Genomic DNA, 21,869 nt, shown 5'->3' with positions numbered 1-21,869 from the left:
AGAAAGGAGAGGGCGTGAGAGTCGTCGTTGCTTTTGCAAACTCCATCAACTTCGTCTTCGCTCACTCACAACCCTGGCATGAAGGAGGGGTCATAACGATCACCGTTGTTTCTTTCCTTGCATTAGGATTATAAATGAGTTGTGCAAGAACGTGAAAAGATAACTTTAATGACGTAGAGGAGAAGAGAGACGATTGTTAGGCTTAAATGAGGAGGAGACATTCGCTATTCATTGCCTTCAAGTGCGACTTCATTTATGTCACAATTGAAGGAATTTATTCGGGTGGAGAGACTATCGTGGAGGTGGAGGTATGGTTAGGGATTGAGCAAACGAGCAATAACCGATAAGAATAGAATAATTATTTTAAAAAATTATTATATAAAAATTAATTTTTTTAAAGTTAGGTGCTATCTTAAAAATAATTAAAGTTAATTTTTTTTCGATAATTCGTCTTATAAGTAACTCAAAAATATTTTTGATCAATTTCACCTTTTGATAATTTTATTATGGCGTGGGATCCACGCAGAATGGGAGCTGGTTCTCGCTGCTGCCACGTCAGTACGACATTTGCCTGGTCATTCTTTTCGGCAATTAAGGTCCGGAAGCCAACGCAATGGACCAAACTTGGAGCGCACGAAACAGACGTTTTCTCTATCCTTCGTCGGATCGAAATTAAACGGACGGATGCGTTCCATGGAGAACCGACCCACTGGAAACTTCCTGTTCTTTCTGGAATACCGTTCGCCCTATAATATGTATGTGGATATAATAACCGCCCATTCTTCTTCCATTCATCGAGAAAGTAGATATCCCAATCTTGTTCTTCCCCTGATCGACGATGCCTCGCCGAAGCTCTGGAGGTAACGCCCTTTGGTCCGCCAAGCAGGTCGTTGCCAATAAGTTCTCAGATTGTTGTTGTCGCTGGTTTTGAAATCATCGAGAATAGGTGTTCTGGATGTCTATCCGATCAAGTAACTGGCTGTCATTGTGATCATTTTGTGTTGTTCTGTTATTGATCTTGTCATGCAGAATGATCAACAGTTTTTTTTTAAATGCGTTTAAACCTTTTCCTCAAGGTTTGCGCTCGATTTTGCTTTTTATCGTTTTTTCTTTTGGATCACTGAGTTTTTGTTTCAAGGTACGATTTTTTGGATTTTCGTTCTGGCATCTTCTTCTTTTATACCAATAGAAAAGATGTCTCAGTAATTGGAGTTAATAGTGTTGATTTTGGTTGCATACGACAAGCATGAAGAAACATCGCTCGACAATTAGTGTTACTAGGATTTGTCTCATGGCTCGCACCATGTGATCGAAATCCAAGAGATTTAACTCTAGTTATGAAAGACTTGAGTAAGTTCTAATTGGAAGCATTGCCAATTTGATGTAGTATTTCTTGTGAAAATTTAAAATCTATGGCTTTGGCTTGTAACTTCTCTTTGTGAAACACATAATATGTTGTTAAATGCTTCTGTTATTTATACACGTCTTCATGTACACTTTTGTTGTTCCTTAGTTACATTGAGTTCTTCAATCTGCTTGAGCATAATTACTACATCTAGCGTCTAAATTGTTGAATATAACATTCAGAAAGCCTATCAAACAAGTGCACATGAAAAAGGTTCGCCAAGCGTAACAGGGCCATCTGACAATTCTAATTGGCTTTAACAGTATTGTTCTTGAGTCACTATAGCTGACTACTCCGCTGATGATTTTGTATGATGTAGTTGCAGTAAGTGATAAGAATACTCGACTGAGTGGATTGTCATTGAGGTTTTTGCTTCTCAAAAGCAAAAACCTGCTTATTTTCTTGCTTGGTGATTAATAATAGTAAGTCATCTGTATATAATGAATATTTTCTTGCTTGATATGCCTAAAAATAAAGATGAACTTGGATGTCTTTGTTGGATAAGCCTTGTGACTTTTGTCAAAGCAGATCATGTGGGAGATTGGATGCTCATATTGTGAATATTTTTCTTTATTCATTTTGGTGGAAATACATCTGTTGGTCTAATGAGTTGTGAATTATTTGTGATGCATCTCTAGTTATTCAAAGTGTCTATGTTTAATGTTTAATTTGTTCTCCAGTATTGACTTTCTCTGCTCAATTTTAGGACGCACTGCCCCTCGTCCAGTAAGGAACCCGCCGCAGCCAGGTACTTGATCTGTCTCTCTCCTCTCGAGATCTACCTAATATTTTGAATATGTTCTTTACATCTTTGTTGGAGTTTATGCTTTTAGTTGTGAATGCAGCTGGATGATGGTAAAGTTAGATACATTAGTAGTAATGTGTTCACATCATCACCTTGTACGGCTACTAGTTTACATAGGTTACTACATACATATATGCCATCTTAGTGCATTTAGTCATATTTGGGAGCTCATCATATCCAAGTATCTGCTACTCATTTACAATCTCCTTAATGATCCTTGCTTGCTATTATAAACTAGAATGTGAAACCTTTTCTTACCTATGTTAAATTAAGTTCGAGCATTTTTTTTTAATTGCACACACACACACACACACACACACACACACACTTTGTGGAGTTTTTTGTGGTGCACCTAAGTCTATTTGTTGCGTATCGCCAATAATGTTTTCTTTTGCTGCAGCTCGCTCTGCACCACCACCAGCACCTGTTCAAGGAGGATCAGCTCTTGGAGGAATTGGTGCCACTATAGCAGATGGTTAGTGGCATTTGGTTGATCCCTTTCATCATTTTTTATGCATTTATGTTTAAGAAACATACTTTATTGCTTCTTAGGTTTTAGTTATTGTTCCTGTCTGTAGGCATTGCTTTTGGTACTGGAAGTGCTATTGCACACAGGGCGGTTGATTCTGTGCTTGGCCCTCGTACTATTCAACATGAGATGGTTGCCCCTCCAGCCCCAGCAGCTACTGCAGCTCCGTTGAGCAGTTCTATTGGTTCCGATGCTTGCAATACACATTCCAAAGCCTTCCAAGATGTAAGTGCATTAATCTCTTTCATGTTCGCTGAGGATACCAAGTTTGATATTATGAAATATGGCTTGACTTATTATGAGCCATGGCTCTAGTAGTTAAATTCAAATGTTTACTTTATGTAGGATAGTAATAGTAGAGCTGTTTATTGTCTGTTACACCGAGTGTCAAGGGTAAATCCCTTGTTCTAATTGATGGAATGTGCTGTGAAACAGTGCATCAACAACTTTGGGAGTGATATCAGCAAATGTCAGTTCTACTTGGATATGCTGAACGAGTGTCGCCGAGGCTCTGGTGGTGTTGTGGGGATCTGATAGAGCAGAAACACCACTGCTTAGTGGGACAGGAGTCTTCATTGATTTTGATACTTTTGCTGTGGAACATTGTGTAATATTTATATGGAATAAGGTGGTTCATGACCGCTATTCTTTGACAAATCTCGATAAACCAAAACATGATGAAAGATGTGAACTGTTTTGTATGGTTTCTTTTCAATAGTTTTGGATGACATTTCTGCTGTTTTGGACTTGAATTTTTCATGCAGCAGGAGCTGATGAATTGGGGGCCTACCTTATTCAATTTGGTTTGTGATATTTGATGACTCAAACACATCAAATATTACGAATGTGATATATATATATGCCATTTTAATTAATCTGTATTGCTACTGTCTATTGGTTTATTCATTGATAAATTGTAATAGATGACTTGTGTTTTTGCTGATATCTTATAACACCTTTGTGTGTTCCATTGTAACTCACTGGTTGTTGAAGATATTAGGTTCTTATTTTCACAGAAATGCCTGAAATAAAGACCAGCCGTGTTAGATATCCGGAACGGTGAGCCAACTCTTCAAGAACTTGAGGCAAAGGTAAGAGAAGGTTAGCTCTCATTGTCTCAGATACTCCCAGTTTTACTTATACTGGATAATCATGCAAACTACAACGTTATCTCAATAAGAAAATTGCATTGATTTATAGCTGAAAATAACCCTCATGATGGGGAGTGTGAAGCACTGTGGCCTATTTTTTGTATTGCTCATCAAAAAAGCTGTTATATATATGATCTTTATCATCAGAGGAAGGAGATCTCAAAGAAATTATATGAATTCTGCCTGGATCAGGGCTATGCAGACCGTAATTTAATTGCAAAGTTGGAAAAGGTTAGTGACTTTGTGTTGTTTTTAACAATTAATGTTTCCTGCTTTCGGTACTTGTTCTTTTTAAAATAATGTGCATACGAACCAGCAACATGGATTTCTGAATTTGTGGCGAGCCATCTATCTCTATTGGTTTATTTATTTTCATGTGTTTTGAGTCATCTATTAATCTGTGTTTGTTTTCCTTCTTGTTTGTAAGATTCTGAACAATCTAGAGTGATGCAGAAGTAGTTTATGTAAAATATTTTTCCCCAATAATCTCTTTTATTTTCTTGCAGTCTCTTTCTCTTAGTTTTTATATTAAACCTCATAAACTGGTAATACATTACTAGGTGAATCTAGGATTGCTGGCATTTATCCTGATCATGTGTAGGGTTTTGTCAATTTATCTCTATGTTCATAGACATCTAGAGGCATGAACATAATGTATAAATATGTTGGTGAATGCATTGGTCTTACTACGCCATTTTGATCTCTGTTTTGTGGGTTGTAAAATGCATTGATGAATTTTTTAGTTGGATATGATAGAATACTTTTAATCAAAGTAAGAAGTTACATGAACAAAATTACATAGTTGGTGCCAAGCTGCTACTGCTATGCATCCCAACCATCTTTTCTGCTACCGAATCTCCATTTATTGGCAGCCAAATCTCCATATACCTCTGTGAACTTAGCAAGGCAGGCACTCCTCACCTCATAGTGTGCCTGTGTGTTCCTACTGATGGCTACTCCTGAGAACTTTGATGTGTCTACCGCCCACGAAGGCTTCACATACTCCACCGTCTTCCTCGACGAACTCACATTTGCATACAGGAAATTCATAAGCACATCCTCGCAGTTGAAGTACTCATCCACTATATTCCTTCCTATTTTCGCCTCTTGGCTCCAATACCTTCCGAATGCCAACCTATGATCCATAAATGCAGCTCCGGTTAGTATCATGTTGTACCCCCTTCGTCTCCGGGCATACTTCTCGTCCCGGTACCTCAATGGCCTTCCTTCCGCGAGCCGCGGGTAGAATCCTACGATTCTCTCAGGGTGGTCTCGCCAGACCTTGAATCCACGCTCCACGTCGTCGCAGGGCATGATGATATCATCATCAAGCTCGAGAACTGCCGGTGTCTGTATCGATGGATCGACGTTGAATCTGTTGTTCAAAGAGTTCCTCTTCTCCACTCGGATTCTGACCGGCACGGCGGAGTCGAACTCGCTGACATTTGGCGACTGGCCTCGGTTCCACACCACCAGGATCTCGCGCACCGATGAGCATCTTGAGTAATGCTTCACGTACGTCTTCAAATTCCAGAGGCGAGCATCATATGTCATCGTCAGAAGTGTGAATTGAGAGTAGTGCCCTTTTAGCGAGTAAGCCTCCGCTGCACCATTGCCTCCGTATACGTAATAGGTGCCAACACAAGTTAGTGTAACTACTGCCAGAAACAAGAGAGCTAGAACTGACCGGCCTATACAGGTGTTGGGTCTTATTCCTCCTGATCTGAAGCGAGATGTCATTTTGTTCAAATGGCTGAACAACCATCTAAGCTTAGAATAGAGTTGAAGATGGCGTTCTTGTGCTGCCCCAGTGAGACCGCTTCGCCTTGTTGATAACGGAAGACAGCGGCTCAAGCGCAGATTGCACTTGATTGCGCTCAGCAGCACCCCTGATAGCATAACCAGTGCAATAGCAGCTCCGAACGATGTGTAGCCTATAACAAGCCTGCGAACAGCATCACCCGAAGGCACTCGATCGCCATCCATCACCGCGACCCACCGATCCGTCGTAAGCTGTTGCACGTCTAGGTGATGGTAGCGAGCTCCGTTCCAAGCGTTACGGCCTTTTTGGGGCTCGTCGATACCAAGTGGAACTTCGACTTCCTCGTACTCATCTTTGGTGAGAACCTTGACTTTGAATAGACGTACACGCCGCCCGTATGTATCACCGCAGTCTTGTCCCGGCCGATACAGCTCGCCGTCGTAGGTGAATGGCCGTCCTGCATTTCTAGCACCTAAGCTCTTGTCCATGTTGTGAACTGGATTCTGCTTGTGCGGTGACCAAGGACCTAAGGGAGAACTGCTGTGCCAGATTTCGAGCTCTCCATTCTTTTTGGCACCAGGAGCACTGAAATCTGACCCGAAAAGCCAAAAATGACTTCGGTAATTGATGATGAATGAATCTACGAGGGGCTTCTGAAGAATGACCTTCTCCAATTGCCACCTTAGTGGAAATTCCACTGCCCGGTAGAGCCGGAGGTCCCCTTTCTTACTGCCTTCAGGCATCATGTAGATCTGCGGAGCCAAGACATGTTACTAGGGAGATTAAGCATCAGGTCGAAGGATAAAATGGCTCTCTGCTTGTTTTAAGAGTCAAAGGCAGAGGACGATCTGACCTGATCCTGGTAGCTGAAAACATATGGATAAGAGAGGTGCCACTCCTCATCCAGGGCGATGCCCAAGTGGTGCCATGTCGCACCCTTGTCATTGCTGATAGCGACCCCAATGTCTCCTTGCAATGTGATAGGGTTCTTGGTTTCGAAGAACAAATATAATACATCACCCTGAACAGAAGTAACAGAGCAGAAAGATGTGGTTTAACGATTAGACGATCTAATGTCCTCATGCGTGTATGTTGGAAATGAATTCAGCCACTCAAGAACGAACATAATAGTTGTGTTAGAAGTGATAAGTACTTCCATACCTCAAGAAGAAGAGTAAGCTACTGCTAAATTGAACTCTCTCTATTGCTCAGACTCATACACTACATGATAAGGTTATCCTCTTGGTCAACTTTCTCCCTAATTCACTGACCTGGATGAAGAGAAAGGGATCAGCGACGAAGTTGCTAGGGAAGCCAGCATCCGACGCCGAAGCGCAAGTGACCACCGGATTCGCCACCGGCCATGCCGCGGTGTCGTTGCTCCACACGTTCCACTGCGCGATCCCGGCGGCCCCCAAACACATCCCACAATCAAGAATCAGAAAAGTCAACCCAACGGAAGAGTCAAACCCAAAGGAGAGAGATGATGTAATTACGGATTCGATGGGTCCGAGGGAGAGGGGGGAGCGGCCGTAGAAGAGGCCGACGGACCAGGACCCCTCGCCGTCGGGGAGGCAGCCGAGCGAGGAGGGGGGGAGGGGTTTGGGGAAGGGGGAGAAGGTGAGCCAGGCGAAGAGAGCGGCGGTGGAGCCGAGGAGGAGGGCGGCGGAGGCGACGAAGAGGAAGGTGTCGGAGCGCCACCTCCGCCCCGTACTCATCTCCTTCTTCTTGGTGGTTTTCTCCTTTCTACTCCCCGTCGCCGTTACCGGTAGTAGTGATAAGCCGGAGTCATTTGCTTCGTAGACTAGTTTCGCATAGCCAGTCGCATCATATGGAGTGGTGGTGGTGGTGGAGTCGTTGGAGTCGCCACCATCGGGAGAGTTGCTTCGTTTGACTTTTCTTCTCTTGACGTGTGATTTCTTCGCAGTACTTCGTGGACTCGGCGACCGCGATGGAAAAGAAACGTAAGAGGACAAAAAAAAGGGCCCACCACCGTGTTCTAGAACAGCATCAGGGGCCAAAAAAATTCCGCCATCCCGAATCTCAAAGCTTCCGATCAACCACACGGACGATGTTTCGAAAAGGGAATGAGTAGATATATTCTTCTAATACGGGATTAAATCAATAAAAAATTGAAGACGATGAACATTACAAAGAAAGCACTTGAATTATTCATCGACTTCACGGCATTTTAAATCAGAGAAGCTAAGAACAGCATCGTTAGATCAAAAGAAGACTCTCTTGGGGATAATGAGAGAGGGATCCTAATAGCACTTGGATTACTTTTGACTTCCCCCTCAATTAAATAGTGGAGGGATCGGTATGCAAGCCACATATTATAGTTGGGGTACAAAGACATGTAGTAGGAAGCTCACATAAGATATGATGCAGCCATTTTCTAAGCACAACGATCCGTAAACTTCGTAGAAATCATAATTCCTACTACTCAAAATCATTATCGATAAAAGCTGGTTTGACATGTTGACGACTATAAAAAATCATTAATGCTTAACTAACATGTCGTTCTTAATTAGTTAATACTTCAATTCCATTTGATCGATGTGACACTTAGAGCCAAAACAATGAAACAGATAGTGTGGCAATGATAGAAGACTAAGCTGATAAACCATTATTCCATATCCCTAGTTTTGATATACGATTTCATAATTTTATTTATGATGAGATGACGTATATAACTTTTCTTAGCTTCGATCATGACCTTCGCCCATAATGATTACATGATTTTATAATTTATTTGTGCCCAAGGCTTTGTAATAATGTTTTTATTAGTTAAATTAACTAACACTTTTAAAGAAAGACAAAACAAATTAAAGAAAAGAAAATGGAAGCTTCCTAAATTAGGTGATAATGTGATTACCTCCCAAACACTTGCAGAATATAAATTAAGTGATTGAAACTTGCAGGCTTACTGGGCCCACTTGCAGCCCATATTTTGCATCCTTTTGGGCTTTAATATGAGGACCTACTAAGGTCTCTTTTCATAATACCACCATATTACCTACTCAATGCTATATATTCAGATCAAATTAACCATATTTAAAAAAGAAAATAAATGCCAAAGGTTAAGAAAACAAGTATCAAGATTTAATAAAAATATAACAATTCACATAAATATCCAAGAGAAGTAATTCGATATAAGTATCCCTACAAGAGCATCATGCACTATTTCCTAGTTTCACAGTGAGTATATTTTCCTAATAATAATAATAATCGCTTCAATGTGTGTTGGGTTTTCTTTCTTTAGTGATCAGGAATTAAGATGTTGGAATTATGTGGAAGACTATATATTTTTAGGTTCAAGTTTATTCAGTGCACTGAAAAGTTTGCACCAAATGGCATTGGAACGAAACAAACAGTTTCACAAGTCGTCAAAACAATTTTGATCGATTTATAGTTCATCAAAATGGTTATGAGTGAACTATCACTCTAAATCGTCAAACAATATACTATCACAATTTAAGTAAATCAAACCCGAATTCTTGACACATCTGCAGTCAAGTCAAAGTATACTAATTCATTCAAATCGAGTTGCTATCTGTTCGATCGTGATAGGAACTGCGTGCGATCTTCTCTTGGGAAACATGTTTAAACTTGATCTTCTCATTTGATATTTTTATCTTTAGCTCTTTCTTGAGCATTAATTCTTCCTTGTTCATGGGAGGATTATAACTCGAGTGGTTGGATCTCACTTGACACAGTCCGATATCTCCCTTATATGGCAGCGGTCTTCTTCTTGGGACAATCCTATTTGAAAAGCCTTTGCTCCACCTCGACACAATTTGTGGTGGCTTACTTATCTCGAACAATATGGTTTTTGAGCACCGGCAATGCAATTGGTAGTCATTTCTCCCTAAATCTAAAGAATGAGAGTAAGATTCTAGGCTTTTTGGGACGTAAAAGTTTAACCATCGATGCCATCGAGGCAATTGGTATTTACTGCACTATCCCTAATTGAACACACGTTTTGTGTCTTAGTCATCCATATTAAACAAGAGGTACTAAGAATACCTATAAAATATTTTCAAGTATACTATTTTCCTTAATGAACTATGATCTTATTTAAATGATCTAGTGATAACTATCTCATCCCATCATGTTACCCAATATTGAGTGAGGTGTAAGAATTATCCCATAACTTCTATATCATGGGTATCTAGGTAAAATATGGATATAATTACATAGAACATGACAACCATATCTATGTATCATTTTTTAATACTCTTCCTTGATTCAAATTTATATACTACGATCTGAGACATAAAATAAATATGTTTTTGAATTATCAGTAACTTGGAGAGAATATTTATAACTTGTTTATCTGTGCTATAAAATTTCATTGTTATGTCTCCACTTGCTATAAGATCTCATATGAAATGATAGCATATCTCTATATGCTTTCTTTCATGAAATGTTTGATTCTTTATCATTATAATTGTGACTTTATTATTATAAAATACTTTAGTTGCTTTTTTTTTTTTAATGAAGATATTTAAGAAGTCTTTTAAATCATATTGCTTAACAAGCTGCTAATGTTGCAGCTACATATTCGACTTCTGATATCGATAATATAGTTGTTGTTTACCTTTTTAAACTCCAAAATATAACTCTTGATCCGAGGCTAAAAATATTACTTGAAGTACTCTTTTTATCATCCAAAGCTCTTGTCCAATCACTATGAAACCAAATAATTTATATTTAAAATTATGATAATACCAAATGTCATAATTTATAGTTCCAACAATATAACACAAAATTCTTTTAACAATTCCGAGATGATGTTTGCTTGAGCTATGCATAAACATAAATACTATACAAATATAGAAGGTAATATATGGTCCAGTATGAGTTAGATAGATCAAACCTCCAACTAAACTTCTGTAATATCTTGCATTTGCCAAACATGTAGTAGCTATAGCTTTGCAATTAATCATGTTGGATTTTTTGAGTATATATACTTTGTTTATGAAATAAAAATTTCATCTTATCCTTCACCTTTAACCCGAGAAAATAGTGCATAGACTTTGATATAACATTTCAAACCTATTCATCATGTATTTATCAACCACCAATAAAGGTAACATGGCGACTAAATCATGCAAAACATATCCTAAACCACCATATATTCCAATAAAGGAACCATCACGGTTATGTTTGAACCTTTCTTAATAAGGTTTTGTCCATTGAATTTATATATAACTTATCTGTTGAACAGACCTATCAAGTTTATGAACCTTGTCATTAGCCAAAATGGATGCCATAATTTTATGGAAAGGAAAAGTAGGGGAACGAGTAGTGTGAGCATAGATGATCTCATTTTGTGCTCTCTAGAGCCACTACAAGCTATTGTAACTCGTGTTCATGTTCGAACCTGGAACTCTTGCGCGAACACTTTGTGAATGATCATTGTCACAATGTTTTTTTTTTTTGTTTTCTTTTTCTAAACAAATGTAAGTGGCAACGATGAGATTTGATTCGGTATATTTTCCATAAAGAGTCAAAATATTTACTAGGTTCGTCATCTAACATCTTCAAAAAATGCTAGATTTGAAATGCATGAGTGCGTAACTCTCGTTACCTAGATATATTATCTAATACTCCATTTTGATAGTTGCTTTTGCTAGGATTGATTTCTATTTTAGAGTCCTAATATGATTTTTTCCGAAAAAATTAAACTTCAGTAATGATGATAGAAATAAATGATATGGTTCACATTTATGTTAAGATTAATTCAAATAGTTAGGATTAGATAAAATAAAAGATAAAAAATTATATTTAAATAGATAGATTAGGATGAAAAGATTTATTAGGATATGATAATTTTTTTCATTATTTTAAAAATTTTGTACTCTATCTTTTAGTACAATTTTTTTAAAATTAAATGGATCAATCAAAAGCACTGCAGATTGAATATACTCCTAGTTTCCTCTGCTATTCTCTTCCCCTTTTCCCTGCAGTTCCAAAAAAAAAAAACCAACATTAAGTCAAGAGGTGGGGCTGCTCACCATTTAATAATAGGATTCGTATTAGGAAATTCTAGTATAAAAACAATTCTTTATCGATTAACGTTTGTTGGTTCATAATCAAAGTTATTTGATTATTATTGATAGATAATTTTCGTAATCACACCTCACATTCGCGATAATAATGGGCATGCCTTTGTCATGACAAGTACGAGATGAAGAAGTTAGAGGCTCTAAACACTAGGCAGGCAGGAGCAGCTCGTCCTTTCTGATCCCAAGGATGGGCGGCCGACCACCAAATCCACCCTGCCTTGTAATTGGAGGTTATCCACAAGGACAAGATGACGATGGAGCTCGTCGTCTCAGCCAAGGGAAGGAGATAGAGGGGTTGAACCACCTGGCCAATGTATTCATGTTCATTATATTTACTAGCTAATGGAAGGAGATCGTGGTCCTCACTTCTCGTTCCTAGCAAACCGTTAATTGCGCTGCATGCATGCATGCAATAACAAAGAAGGAAGAGCACGGAATATGCATGTTTCTCGTTTACGTGAGATTTTAGGACGGTGGTGGTTGGGAGTGCAATTCTTCCCTGCTGTATCCATTAGCTCATACTTATCCAAACTAGAATGGTGGGCTATGAAAACCCTCATCCAATGCTCCTCCCAGCACCAAGTCCTGCAATAGCATCTTCTGCCGCCAAGGGAGTGTGCGCGTCCGTCCATTCATTATTCTCAGTTGCTGCTAATATGGTGAGTGGCGTTGTTAGTCTTAAAAATTCCATCCCTTTTCTGACTTCTTCAACTACACTTGCTCATATACGACAACAAAGATGGATGGATGACATGTGGTGTTTATTCTGATGCACGCAGGGGAGAATGGTGAAGGTGGGGCCATGGGGTGGCAACGGAGGGGATGTGTGGGATATGGGACAAGCCGACCACATTACCAAACTTAAAATCTATTATGGAGATAACATTGTGGGGTTGGAAACTACCTACATTCTTAACGGTAATTCCCACACCGACAAACGTGGAATCACCACCGGCGCTTCCAAGGAGGTATATCTATACATCTATGTATATATATATATATATATATATATATATATATATATATATATATATATATATATACACACACTTATCAACTTCGTGTCTTTGTCCAACCATATAAAGTGGTTCAACCAGAGCAATGTTTTCAAGCAACACGTTAGTTAGTCAAACCAATTTCTCTTGAAAATATATTACACTATCAGATGTGTTTCAATTAGTTTTGTTTTTCCCGTTGTTTGTTTCTCATCAAATCCTTGATCCTTTTTGTAGATCACCCTCAAGGAGGACGAGTACTTCACTTCTATCTCCGGATATTTTCATGCATTATCCAATTATCAGCGACATGCAATTGTGATGTCGCTTACTCTTGAGACTAACATGGGTACACCCATAAGTGCAGGCAACAAGATTGGCAGTTCTTTCGCCCTTACCTTAGAGGATGGGGGTAAGATTCTGGGCTTCTTTGGGCGAGCTGGTACAGCCATTGACGCTATTGGAATTCACTGCTCATTGCCAAACTAAGTGTATGCACTGGCACTGGCTCGTGTTCCTATCTATCGAATGGTGTAATAAATAAGCAACGATAACAATTTATGGTGCTTGCCATGATTGTCATAATCGTTGTTATCCTTCTCAATCGGTGTTGCTTTGAATAAATAATGAAATGTTTTCGAATCCACTTTGATATCTTACGATTACTTGGCGTGCTTTTCATGATGGAATCCGTGGCTCTTATCTGGCAATAATTAGGAGAATTAGTAAGCTTCTCAATGAGTAATACAACGAAGAGATGAAGTGAACTACGTATTCCGTAAGATCTCTTGGCACATGACGATGGGAGGAAGTGAACCACGTATTCCTTAACCTTTCTCAGCATTTGACGATGAAACGCTAGCAAAATAGCATCTTTAGTTTCTGATCGATCATGATTCTTGCACTTTTACAATATTTTCAAACCCTAAGACTTCAATATTTTGTTCACACTTTCATGTCCTTTCGAACAAAAAAGGATGGGGTATTTATAGGCCCAAATGACTTCAAAATTGGAGCAAAAAGTTTTTCATCCTCGGATTTCGGGGTACCGGCGGTACCACCGCTTGCAGACTGACACTAGACGTTACCACCGCTCAGTCTGGGTGGTATGATAGCCTGACATAGTTCGAAGACCGAGCTCTTGCGGTACCATCGCCTGACATCATTAACAGCCAACGGTACCACCGCCCAGACCACTTGGGAGACCGAGTCCCAAGCGGTGCCACCATTAATCGTGACTTAATGTGATAAATGGGCTATTCAACCGGCCCAGTTCATCCCTGTTAAGGGCCCAATTGGTCCCTAACTGAGTTAGTGGGATTATCTCCCAATCTTAACTCAACTTTAGGTCTAACTACGATAATTTAAGACATTAACTAAGCAATCTTAGTCCGATATATCAATTGTTCTTCTGGCAAGCTTCAGACGATCTTCCGGTGAACTTCCGACGATTTCTCGGCAATGTTCTAGCGAACTCGCAAAAGGCTCCTAGACTTTACGATGATATTCTTGGCGAGTTCTGACGAGCTTCTTTGGCAAGCTCCTAGACTTCTTGGTCAATTTCGGTAGAACTTCCAACGAACGTCCGGACTTCCGACGAACTCTCGAACTCCCAACGAAATCTCGATATTTAACTCCGACACAACATTTGCTTTATGTCTTACTGCTATCGTAGTTAATACTGTCCACTTTTCTCAACATATAAATTAGATCAAACAATTTACCAATTGATTTCATCATCAAAGAATTTCATAATTTATGTTTTTTATTCCATATAAAATCTTAAATTAGACTCGTCAATCTTATTTAAACTAAATCTAATCAAACAATCAAAATATAGTCATGATCAAATTAAATCATAATTAAAAAAAAATCATATTGGTCAATTTTATAATTGAGGATACAAATAAGAAATTCTCAAATTCTTAGAGGTAAAACCATAAAAAATGCATGCCATCATATTTTTATGGGAAAGAAAAGTAGGGAACAGAGCAGTGTGAGCGTATATGATCTCATTTTGAGTTCTCTAGAGCCACTACAAGCTAATGTAACTCGCGTTCATATTCGAACCCATAACTCTTGCGCGAACACTTTCTCATTTATAGGGTCATTGTCACAATGGTTTCTTTTTTCCTCTCTTTGTTAGCAAATGGAAGTGGCGACGATGGGATTTGATTCAGTATCTTGCTATAAAGAGTCAAAATATTTATAGCTTCATCATCTAACATCTTCAAAATAAGTCAGATTTGATATACATAAGCGTGTAACCTAGATATGTAATCTAATACTCCATTTCAATACTTGCTTCTGCTAGGATTGATTTTTTATTTTAGAGTCCATAATATGTTTTTTTTTAAATAAAAAAAATAAACTTTAGTAATGATGGTAGAAATAAAATGATATGGTTCACAATTGAGCGAACCAAAACATTAAGCGAGGAGGTCGGACTCCTCGCCATTTAATAATAGATTCATATTCCTGGAAATTCGAGTATAAAAACAATTCTTTATCGATTAGTGTTTGTCTGTTCAAAATAACACCGCAGGTGTCAGTAATAAATAATAGAAGTTAATTGATTATTCTTGAAAGGTAATTTTCGTAATGACACCTCACATTCGTGATAATAATGGGCATGCCTTTGGCATGACAGGTGCGAAGTGAGGAAGAAGTAAAGTTAGAGGCTGTAAGCGGTATGCAGACAGGACTTGGGGGAAACTGGAGCTCGTCCTTTTGATCCCAAGGATGGAGACGAGGCGCCCGACCACCAAATCGACGTTTCCTTATAATTGGACGTTATCCACAAGGACAAGATGAAGATGAAGCTCGTCGTCTCGGCCAATGGATGGAGATAGTGGTGCTGTTGGGCTGAATCACCCGACCAATGTATTCAAGTTTATTATATTTACTAGCTAATGGAAGGAGATAGTGGTCCTCACATCTCGTTCCTAGCAAACCGTTAATTGCGCTGCATGCATGCATGCAATAACAAAAAAGGAAGAGCACGGAATATGCATGTTTCTCGTTTACGTGAGATTATAGGACGGTGGTGGTTGGGAGTGCAATTCTTCCTTGCTGTATCCATCAGTTGCTGCTAATATGGTGAGTGGCGTTGTTAGTCGTCAAAATTCCATCCCTTTTCTGACTTCTTCAACGACACTTGCTCGTATACTACACGATGGATAGATGGATGGATGGATGGATGACATGTGGTGTTTATTCTGATGCACCCAGGGGAGAATGGTGAAGGTGTGGCCACGGGTTGGCAATGCAGGGGATGCGTGGGATATGGAACAATCTCTATCACATTACCAAACTTAAAAATCTATTATGGATATAACATTGTGGGGTTGGAGATTACCTACATTCTTAACGGTAATCCCCACACCGACAAACATGGAACCACCACCGGCGCATCCGAGGAGGTATATCTATACATCTACGTGTATATATACACGCTTATCAACATCAGGTCTTTGTCCAACCATATAAAGTGGTTCAACCATATTAATGTTTTGAAGCAATACGTTAGTTAGTCAAACCAATTTCTCTTGAAAATATATGACAATATTAGATGTGTTTCGATTAGTTTTCTTTTTCCCCTTGTTTGTTTCTCATTAAATCCTTGATCGATTTTGTAGATCAACCTTAAGGAGGACGGGTGCTTCACTTCTATCTCGGGATATTTTCGTGCATTATCCAATTATCAGCGACATGCAATTTTGATGTTGCTTACTCTTGATACTAACAAGGGTGCCTCCATAAGTGTCGGTAACAAGATTTGCAGTTCTTTCACCCTTACTTTTGAGAAGGGGAGTAAGATTCTAGGCTTCTTTGGGCGAGCTGGTGCAGCCATCGAAGCTATTGGAATCCGCTGCTCATTGCCTAAGTGTATGCACTGGCTCGCGTTCCTACCTATCGAATGGTGTTGTAATAAATAAGCAACGATATCTATATGGCGCTTGTCATGATTGTCATAATCGGTGTTCCCGGTGTTGATTTGAATAAATAATGAAATGTTTTCGAATCCACTTTGATATCTTACGATTACTTGGTGTGCTTTTCATGATGAAATCCATGGTTTTTATCCGGCAATAATTAGGATAATTAGTAAGCTTCTAAATGAGTAATACAACGAAGAGATGAAGCGAACCACGTATTCCTTAACCTTTCTCAGCATATGATGATGAAATGCTAATAAACCAGCATCTTCAGTTTGTGATCGATCATGATACTCTTGGACCATTGCAAAACGTTGTTGCATTCCTTGAGGAACCATGTTGAATCTAAATCTGCTGTTAAGCATATGCATGATTCGCTATCCAAACTTGAAATCGGAGACCAACTCTGATGCCCCTTTTTTTTTTACATATATACTGTATCGTTGTGCCAAAAGCTTAATTCAATCAATACCTACGTATCCTAACATATTCTAAGATCAACTCCGTGAAGTAATACAACATAAAATTTAGTAGATATAGGAATCTAAACCACCTGATCAATTATCTTCTCTCTCTCTCTCTCTCTCTCTCTCTCTCTCTCTCTCTCTCTTATATATATCTCCATACCTAGGGCCAAATTTTGGTTGTTGATTAAACATTTTTATCAATTATACCTTGTAATCAGTGAATATCTTCTTAAAAATTTATGTTTTATAAAAATATGATTTAAAAATTTAACCACAAATATCAATCATGTATTACTTTTGGAACATTCAAAGGGCAAAGCTCTTCTACGAATCCCTATATATTTGGGTTTATTTCTTCCCACCATAATAGACGATACTTCTTCGGGACAAGAATAAGATGATCATGTACGATGATGTTTCAAATGAACATGTTGAGAAAGAGTCAATAATGAGAAGAAGAATTTGTACTCCTCTCGAGTACCACATAGGCTTTTCCCAACTCGCTATTGGTTACGTACCATATTAATCTTTATTTTTTAATAAATTATATATATATCTTGAGGGATTTATCTATGTTTTTATAGGTTACATCTTTAATAGCGACCGTTAAATTGTTATATCACAAGTCTAAAAAAACAGAAAATAGAAAGCTGCTTGGTCGCTGCATTGTAAAGGACACCACATTGTCACGGACAAACTTCTAAACAAGATGTTGGATGTAATGCTTATGTGTGTCCGTGTCTTTTGGCATGTTCATGCCTTGTACAAAATGTAAAGGGGCGGCCGAAGGCTTCAAAGTCTCATTTTAGTTGGGTTGGTGGCCTCTTTAGGCTTGTAAATAAAGGTTGTGTCATGTGGACACGTGCGAGAGCTATTCGGTCTGTAATGGACAATTTTACCCTTTATTATGCCACAGTTCAGAGCTTGTAAAGTCTTTTTGTAATTTGCATTGTCTATGAAGTGTTTTTCGGACATGTTTGCTTGTGGATCCCGATTGAGGCGTTCTCTTTAACCCGTTCTCTCTTTTGTTGGTCCTAAGGGACAATGGGAGGCTTCGGGGAGGCTGACCTTTGCGGACGGATGCGCAAGGGTGTCGCACGACTTAGGCAAAACCAGCTAAGTCCGTGTCATATGGTATCAGAGCGGGACAAGCACTCATAGAAACACTTGACATGCAAACGTGGGGGACCTAGCGGGGCTGCGTTGAGGGCAGTCAGCACACGCGCGACCGTTTGAGGGAAAACGGGCATGGAGATGTAGGGAAAAGAGTCGCTTAGAGGAGCGGGCATCTAACATTGGCATTCAGAGGAATGGCCAACCCTTCGCGCAAGAGGCACCACGAGAACAGGCAAGCTTGGAAGAATGCGGAGCGCACAAAGGTTGGGATGGCTGAGTTTGAGCTACGGCTCAACGTTGACAACTATACTTGATGGTGCTCTAGGCAAGCGAGGCGCTTGGCAAGAATGAGACCATGCAAGGTGGAATGAGTTGCTCAACGACCAAAAGAGTTATGCAAAGCTCACAGAGGTGAGGGGAATTGCTAACTCGAAGAATTTGGTACTCATGCATGGGCTTGTATGCGGACGATGGAATGTTCGTGGCCATCCCAAGGCGACCGAAACTCAGCGCCATGGAGCATTGAAACTTTCTCTTCGGCATGTGAAGGATACGTCCGTCGGAGGCTGAAGTGTGCAACGAGTTCAGCATGTTGCTAGGCCTTGAGGGGTGCAGCGGGGGCTGTATTGACATGAAGTCGCAATCTAGCAAGTGCATTTGCAGGAGGCAGAACAGTGCACAGTTTGTTCAACAGTTCGGAGTAGTCCAAGGGGATGGTGGTCTCCAAAACGAAGAGAGATGTTGCTCCAACGGGACAGTTATCCAGGAGGGATAAGTCTCGGCTCTCCAGAGGGAGAATCATGTGACATGGACCTCACATGTTGAGGAGGAGTACCTCAACAAACAACGACTCCACGAAGCTCGATGGATTGAGCAAGTGGCGAGGAGTCGTCGCATGATCTCGCTCGAGAGAATGCATTGGTGGATGCATTGCGAGATCAAGTGGGGGAGCGACCTAAAACAACTTAAATGAAGGCACACTTGGAGTCGATGTGGAGATCGAACTCAAGGGAGGGTTGACCCGTGGAATGGTGGGCGCGAGGGCCACCATCGATTCAATGGCAAAACGAGGAGTGGAGCAACTTGGGTGTAACTTGGCGAAGAACCCAAGCCGCATGAAGGGAGCCAGCATAGAAGTTAGAACATGGAGCAGAGGCATAGTGCTTTCCTTAGACAGAGGTCAAGGACATGAACTCTTGCAGAGGCAAGAGTAGGATCATGTTGTTCCATGGGTCCTTCTTTCTGACGGAGCGGACTCATCTTGCATGGTGCCAAAGACGAAGGGAGCTTCGCGGCACATGCACCTTAACTCGGAGAAGCATTTGATGGAGGAACTAAGGCGATTCAATTTGCGGAGGCGAAGTTGGGTTCAGAAGGGCCTTGGCACGGGGCAAGAGGACGCAGAGGCAGATACTCTTGAAGAATATGCCACAGTGTTGCCATTTGAGTTGCTATGAAGGAAGCAGTGCGCAGCGGAGATTGTGCTGGTAGGGGCAGAGGCCCAGGATCCAGACAATGGTGCACATATTACAGTGAAGTCGGTGGACTTCGAGAGCTACTAGGCGACGGACTGTCCTAGAGCGGTGCTTCATCTAGGTGTGACCCAGGAGTGGGTGGATGAAGGTCGATTGCCAGAGGAGCGAACAAAATCGAAGGTGGAAGGGACCCTACGATGTATTGGCAGAGGTCACACATGGAGGGTTCACAATTCGAGTTTATTCCACAAGGATTAGAATGCACTGGAGATGTCACCAGGAGGCGACATGGTGCAGCGGATCGTGGTGGAACAGTTCGTGGCAATGCGATACACATGACTGCGTCCCGTGAGGGATGAGATCATATGGAGGTATGATCGGGAGCTACTGGAAGCTCCACTTCGGTGAACAACACGACGGTAAGAAGGGCTATGGATTCAAGGAGTGAAGGCCATGGTACCGCAGAGGCGGGTCTTTCGGGCGTGCATCGAATTTTGCATCGGATGAAAGCCTTGGTCATCAGCATATGGGGGCTATGTTCCACCAAGGGAAAAGTTCGAATGCAAGTACCAGTGAGTTCCATGGGAGGGACTTGATCATACAGAGGTATGATCGAAGCAGCTGGAGAGTTGGACTGCTCCAGAGCTCATATTCGCTTAAGGGAGCCCGACAAGTCAGAGGACAAGGTCGAGTAAGCGAACGTTGCTACCAAGGAAGCTAAGGAGAACAGAATCGGTGCAAACTCTATAACGTGATGGCAGAGGCCATGCATGGGAGTTGCAGTCTGTCTTTCCATTGACCAAACAGACTGCTTGGAGAACACAGTGGTGTTGAAGCAGGGGGTCGAAAGGGGCGAGGAAGCAACGACGAGTCCAGAGGGACTTAGCTACCCAAAATCAAGTATCAGTCAGAATGGAGGTGGACTCAGAGGAGTGCCACAGAGACATTTCTACTGATCATGCAGAAAAGGGATACAGATGCGAGGCGATGGATAGTAGGGCCATGGGCATGGCAGCGCCATGGTACCGCAGAGGCGGGACTTCCGAACAAGTCAAGATAGCCGTAAGTGAAGGACTTCGGGTCATGCAAGAGTGCACGACCAAGGAACGAAGCAGGCAGTACGCGGTGCTGTACCTTTGCTACTCAGTGGAGTAGGCAACAGGGTTGATGGAGAAGACGGTACAATCCCAGAGGTGACCTCATCTATCAGAGAATTACTCCAAGTTGGGGTGAAAACTTCCCGCATTCCATAAGTTCGATGGCATTGAGAAGGTGAATCACAGTAGCTAACTCAACGCAAGGAGTGCAAACACTTCAAGTGCTTCAGAAGTGTGAGCAAAGAGCAGGCGAAGACCAGTAACCAGCTCGATGCATGAAGTACCACCTCGAGGAGGCGGGCGAAGTCAAGTAACCTTTGCCTTCTCAACTCTTAAGAGAATGGGCGAAACCGAGTACCCCAGTTCTCTTATCTATCCAGCATAGGAGCTCTGCACAAGTTCAAAGACCCTTCGAAGATAATGGAAGACAATAGTTGTCAAATCCTCACCAACGGTGATCAGTGCTACGGAGAGTAGATTGTCTGCTTCATTTCCCAATGAAATGCCAATCAAAAGCGGAAGTGATGCGAACCTACTTGGATGTGACAACTAACTGAAAGAAGAGTCAATGAGCATATTTTTTGGAGGAAGGACCCAAAAACTTTAGAAGTTTGCGAGGCGATGCTCGTTAAAGCTCCAACAAGCATCCACCCAGTTCAAGCAGCATGTGAAAATTTTGAGAGACTGGCGCAGTAAAGATGGTCTTTTCCTTCATTTGGTGGATCCGCAAGAATCGACAAGGATCAACACAACTCAGCCAACCCCACACCAGAGTCAGAGTCATTGGTGAGTTGAAGCAGCATGACGGATCAAAGATTCGACTACGCAAAAAACAGCAGCGGAGAGCAGCTGGGAGCCAGGAGGCGCATTGCAGCTGGAGCGGAAGATTGAAGACTCAACAAAGGCGAAGAGTTGCAGTGTTCACATAGGCTTCGACGAGGACGTCGAAGGGATAAGTGGGGGAGAATGTCACGGACAAACTTCTAAACAAGATGTTGGATGTAATGCTTATGTGTGTCCGTGTCTTTTGGCATGTTCATGCCTTGTACAGAATG

At 40.9% G+C, this 21,869-nt stretch overlaps 2 protein-coding genes and 1 long non-coding RNA gene across 4 annotated transcripts; 2 read left to right on the top strand and 1 right to left on the bottom strand.

Annotated features, from left to right (window-relative positions):
- Window positions 1-678: 678 nt before the first annotated feature.
- On the top strand, window positions 679-3,491 carry LOC135624569 (uncharacterized protein C6C3.02c-like). 2 transcript variants are annotated; one of them, XM_065128315.1, is made up of 5 exons: window positions 679-860; window positions 2,086-2,153; window positions 2,611-2,685; window positions 2,789-2,964; window positions 3,175-3,491. In XM_065128315.1, exons 1-5 carry the CDS (start codon window positions 685-687, stop codon window positions 3,271-3,273), a joined length of 594 nt encoding a protein of 197 aa, XP_064984387.1. In that variant the 5' UTR covers window positions 679-684; the 3' UTR covers window positions 3,274-3,491. The 2 variants fall into 2 exon arrangements, with proteins under 2 accessions (XP_064984387.1, XP_064984388.1); XM_065128316.1 differs by having other exon boundaries at window positions 744-860; window positions 2,112-2,153.
- Window positions 3,492-4,640: 1,149 nt separating this feature from the next.
- LOC135624568 (glucosamine inositolphosphorylceramide transferase 1-like) lies at window positions 4,641-7,630 on the bottom strand. The gene is made up of 4 exons (XM_065128314.1): window positions 7,149-7,630; window positions 6,924-7,046; window positions 6,506-6,673; window positions 4,641-6,404 (listed from the first exon to the last, which is right to left on the bottom strand). Exons 1-4 carry the CDS (start codon window positions 7,368-7,370, stop codon window positions 4,713-4,715), a joined length of 2,205 nt encoding a protein of 734 aa, XP_064984386.1. The 5' UTR covers window positions 7,371-7,630; the 3' UTR covers window positions 4,641-4,712.
- A 4,890-nt stretch (window positions 7,631-12,520) lies between these two features.
- On the top strand, window positions 12,521-13,375 carry LOC135625656 (uncharacterized). The gene is made up of 2 exons (XR_010492157.1): window positions 12,521-12,694; window positions 12,959-13,375. It is a non-coding gene; the product is annotated as an uncharacterized LOC135625656 (long non-coding RNA).
- The last annotated feature ends 8,494 nt before the right edge of the window (window positions 13,376-21,869 follow it).

The sequence above is a fragment of the Musa acuminata genome, chromosome BXJ2-10 (assembly GCF_036884655.1).
Source record: "Musa acuminata AAA Group cultivar baxijiao chromosome BXJ2-10, Cavendish_Baxijiao_AAA, whole genome shotgun sequence".
Classification (NCBI taxonomy): domain Eukaryota; kingdom Viridiplantae; phylum Streptophyta; class Magnoliopsida; order Zingiberales; family Musaceae; genus Musa; species Musa acuminata.
This window is presented reverse-complemented; position numbering and strand designations above follow the sequence as displayed.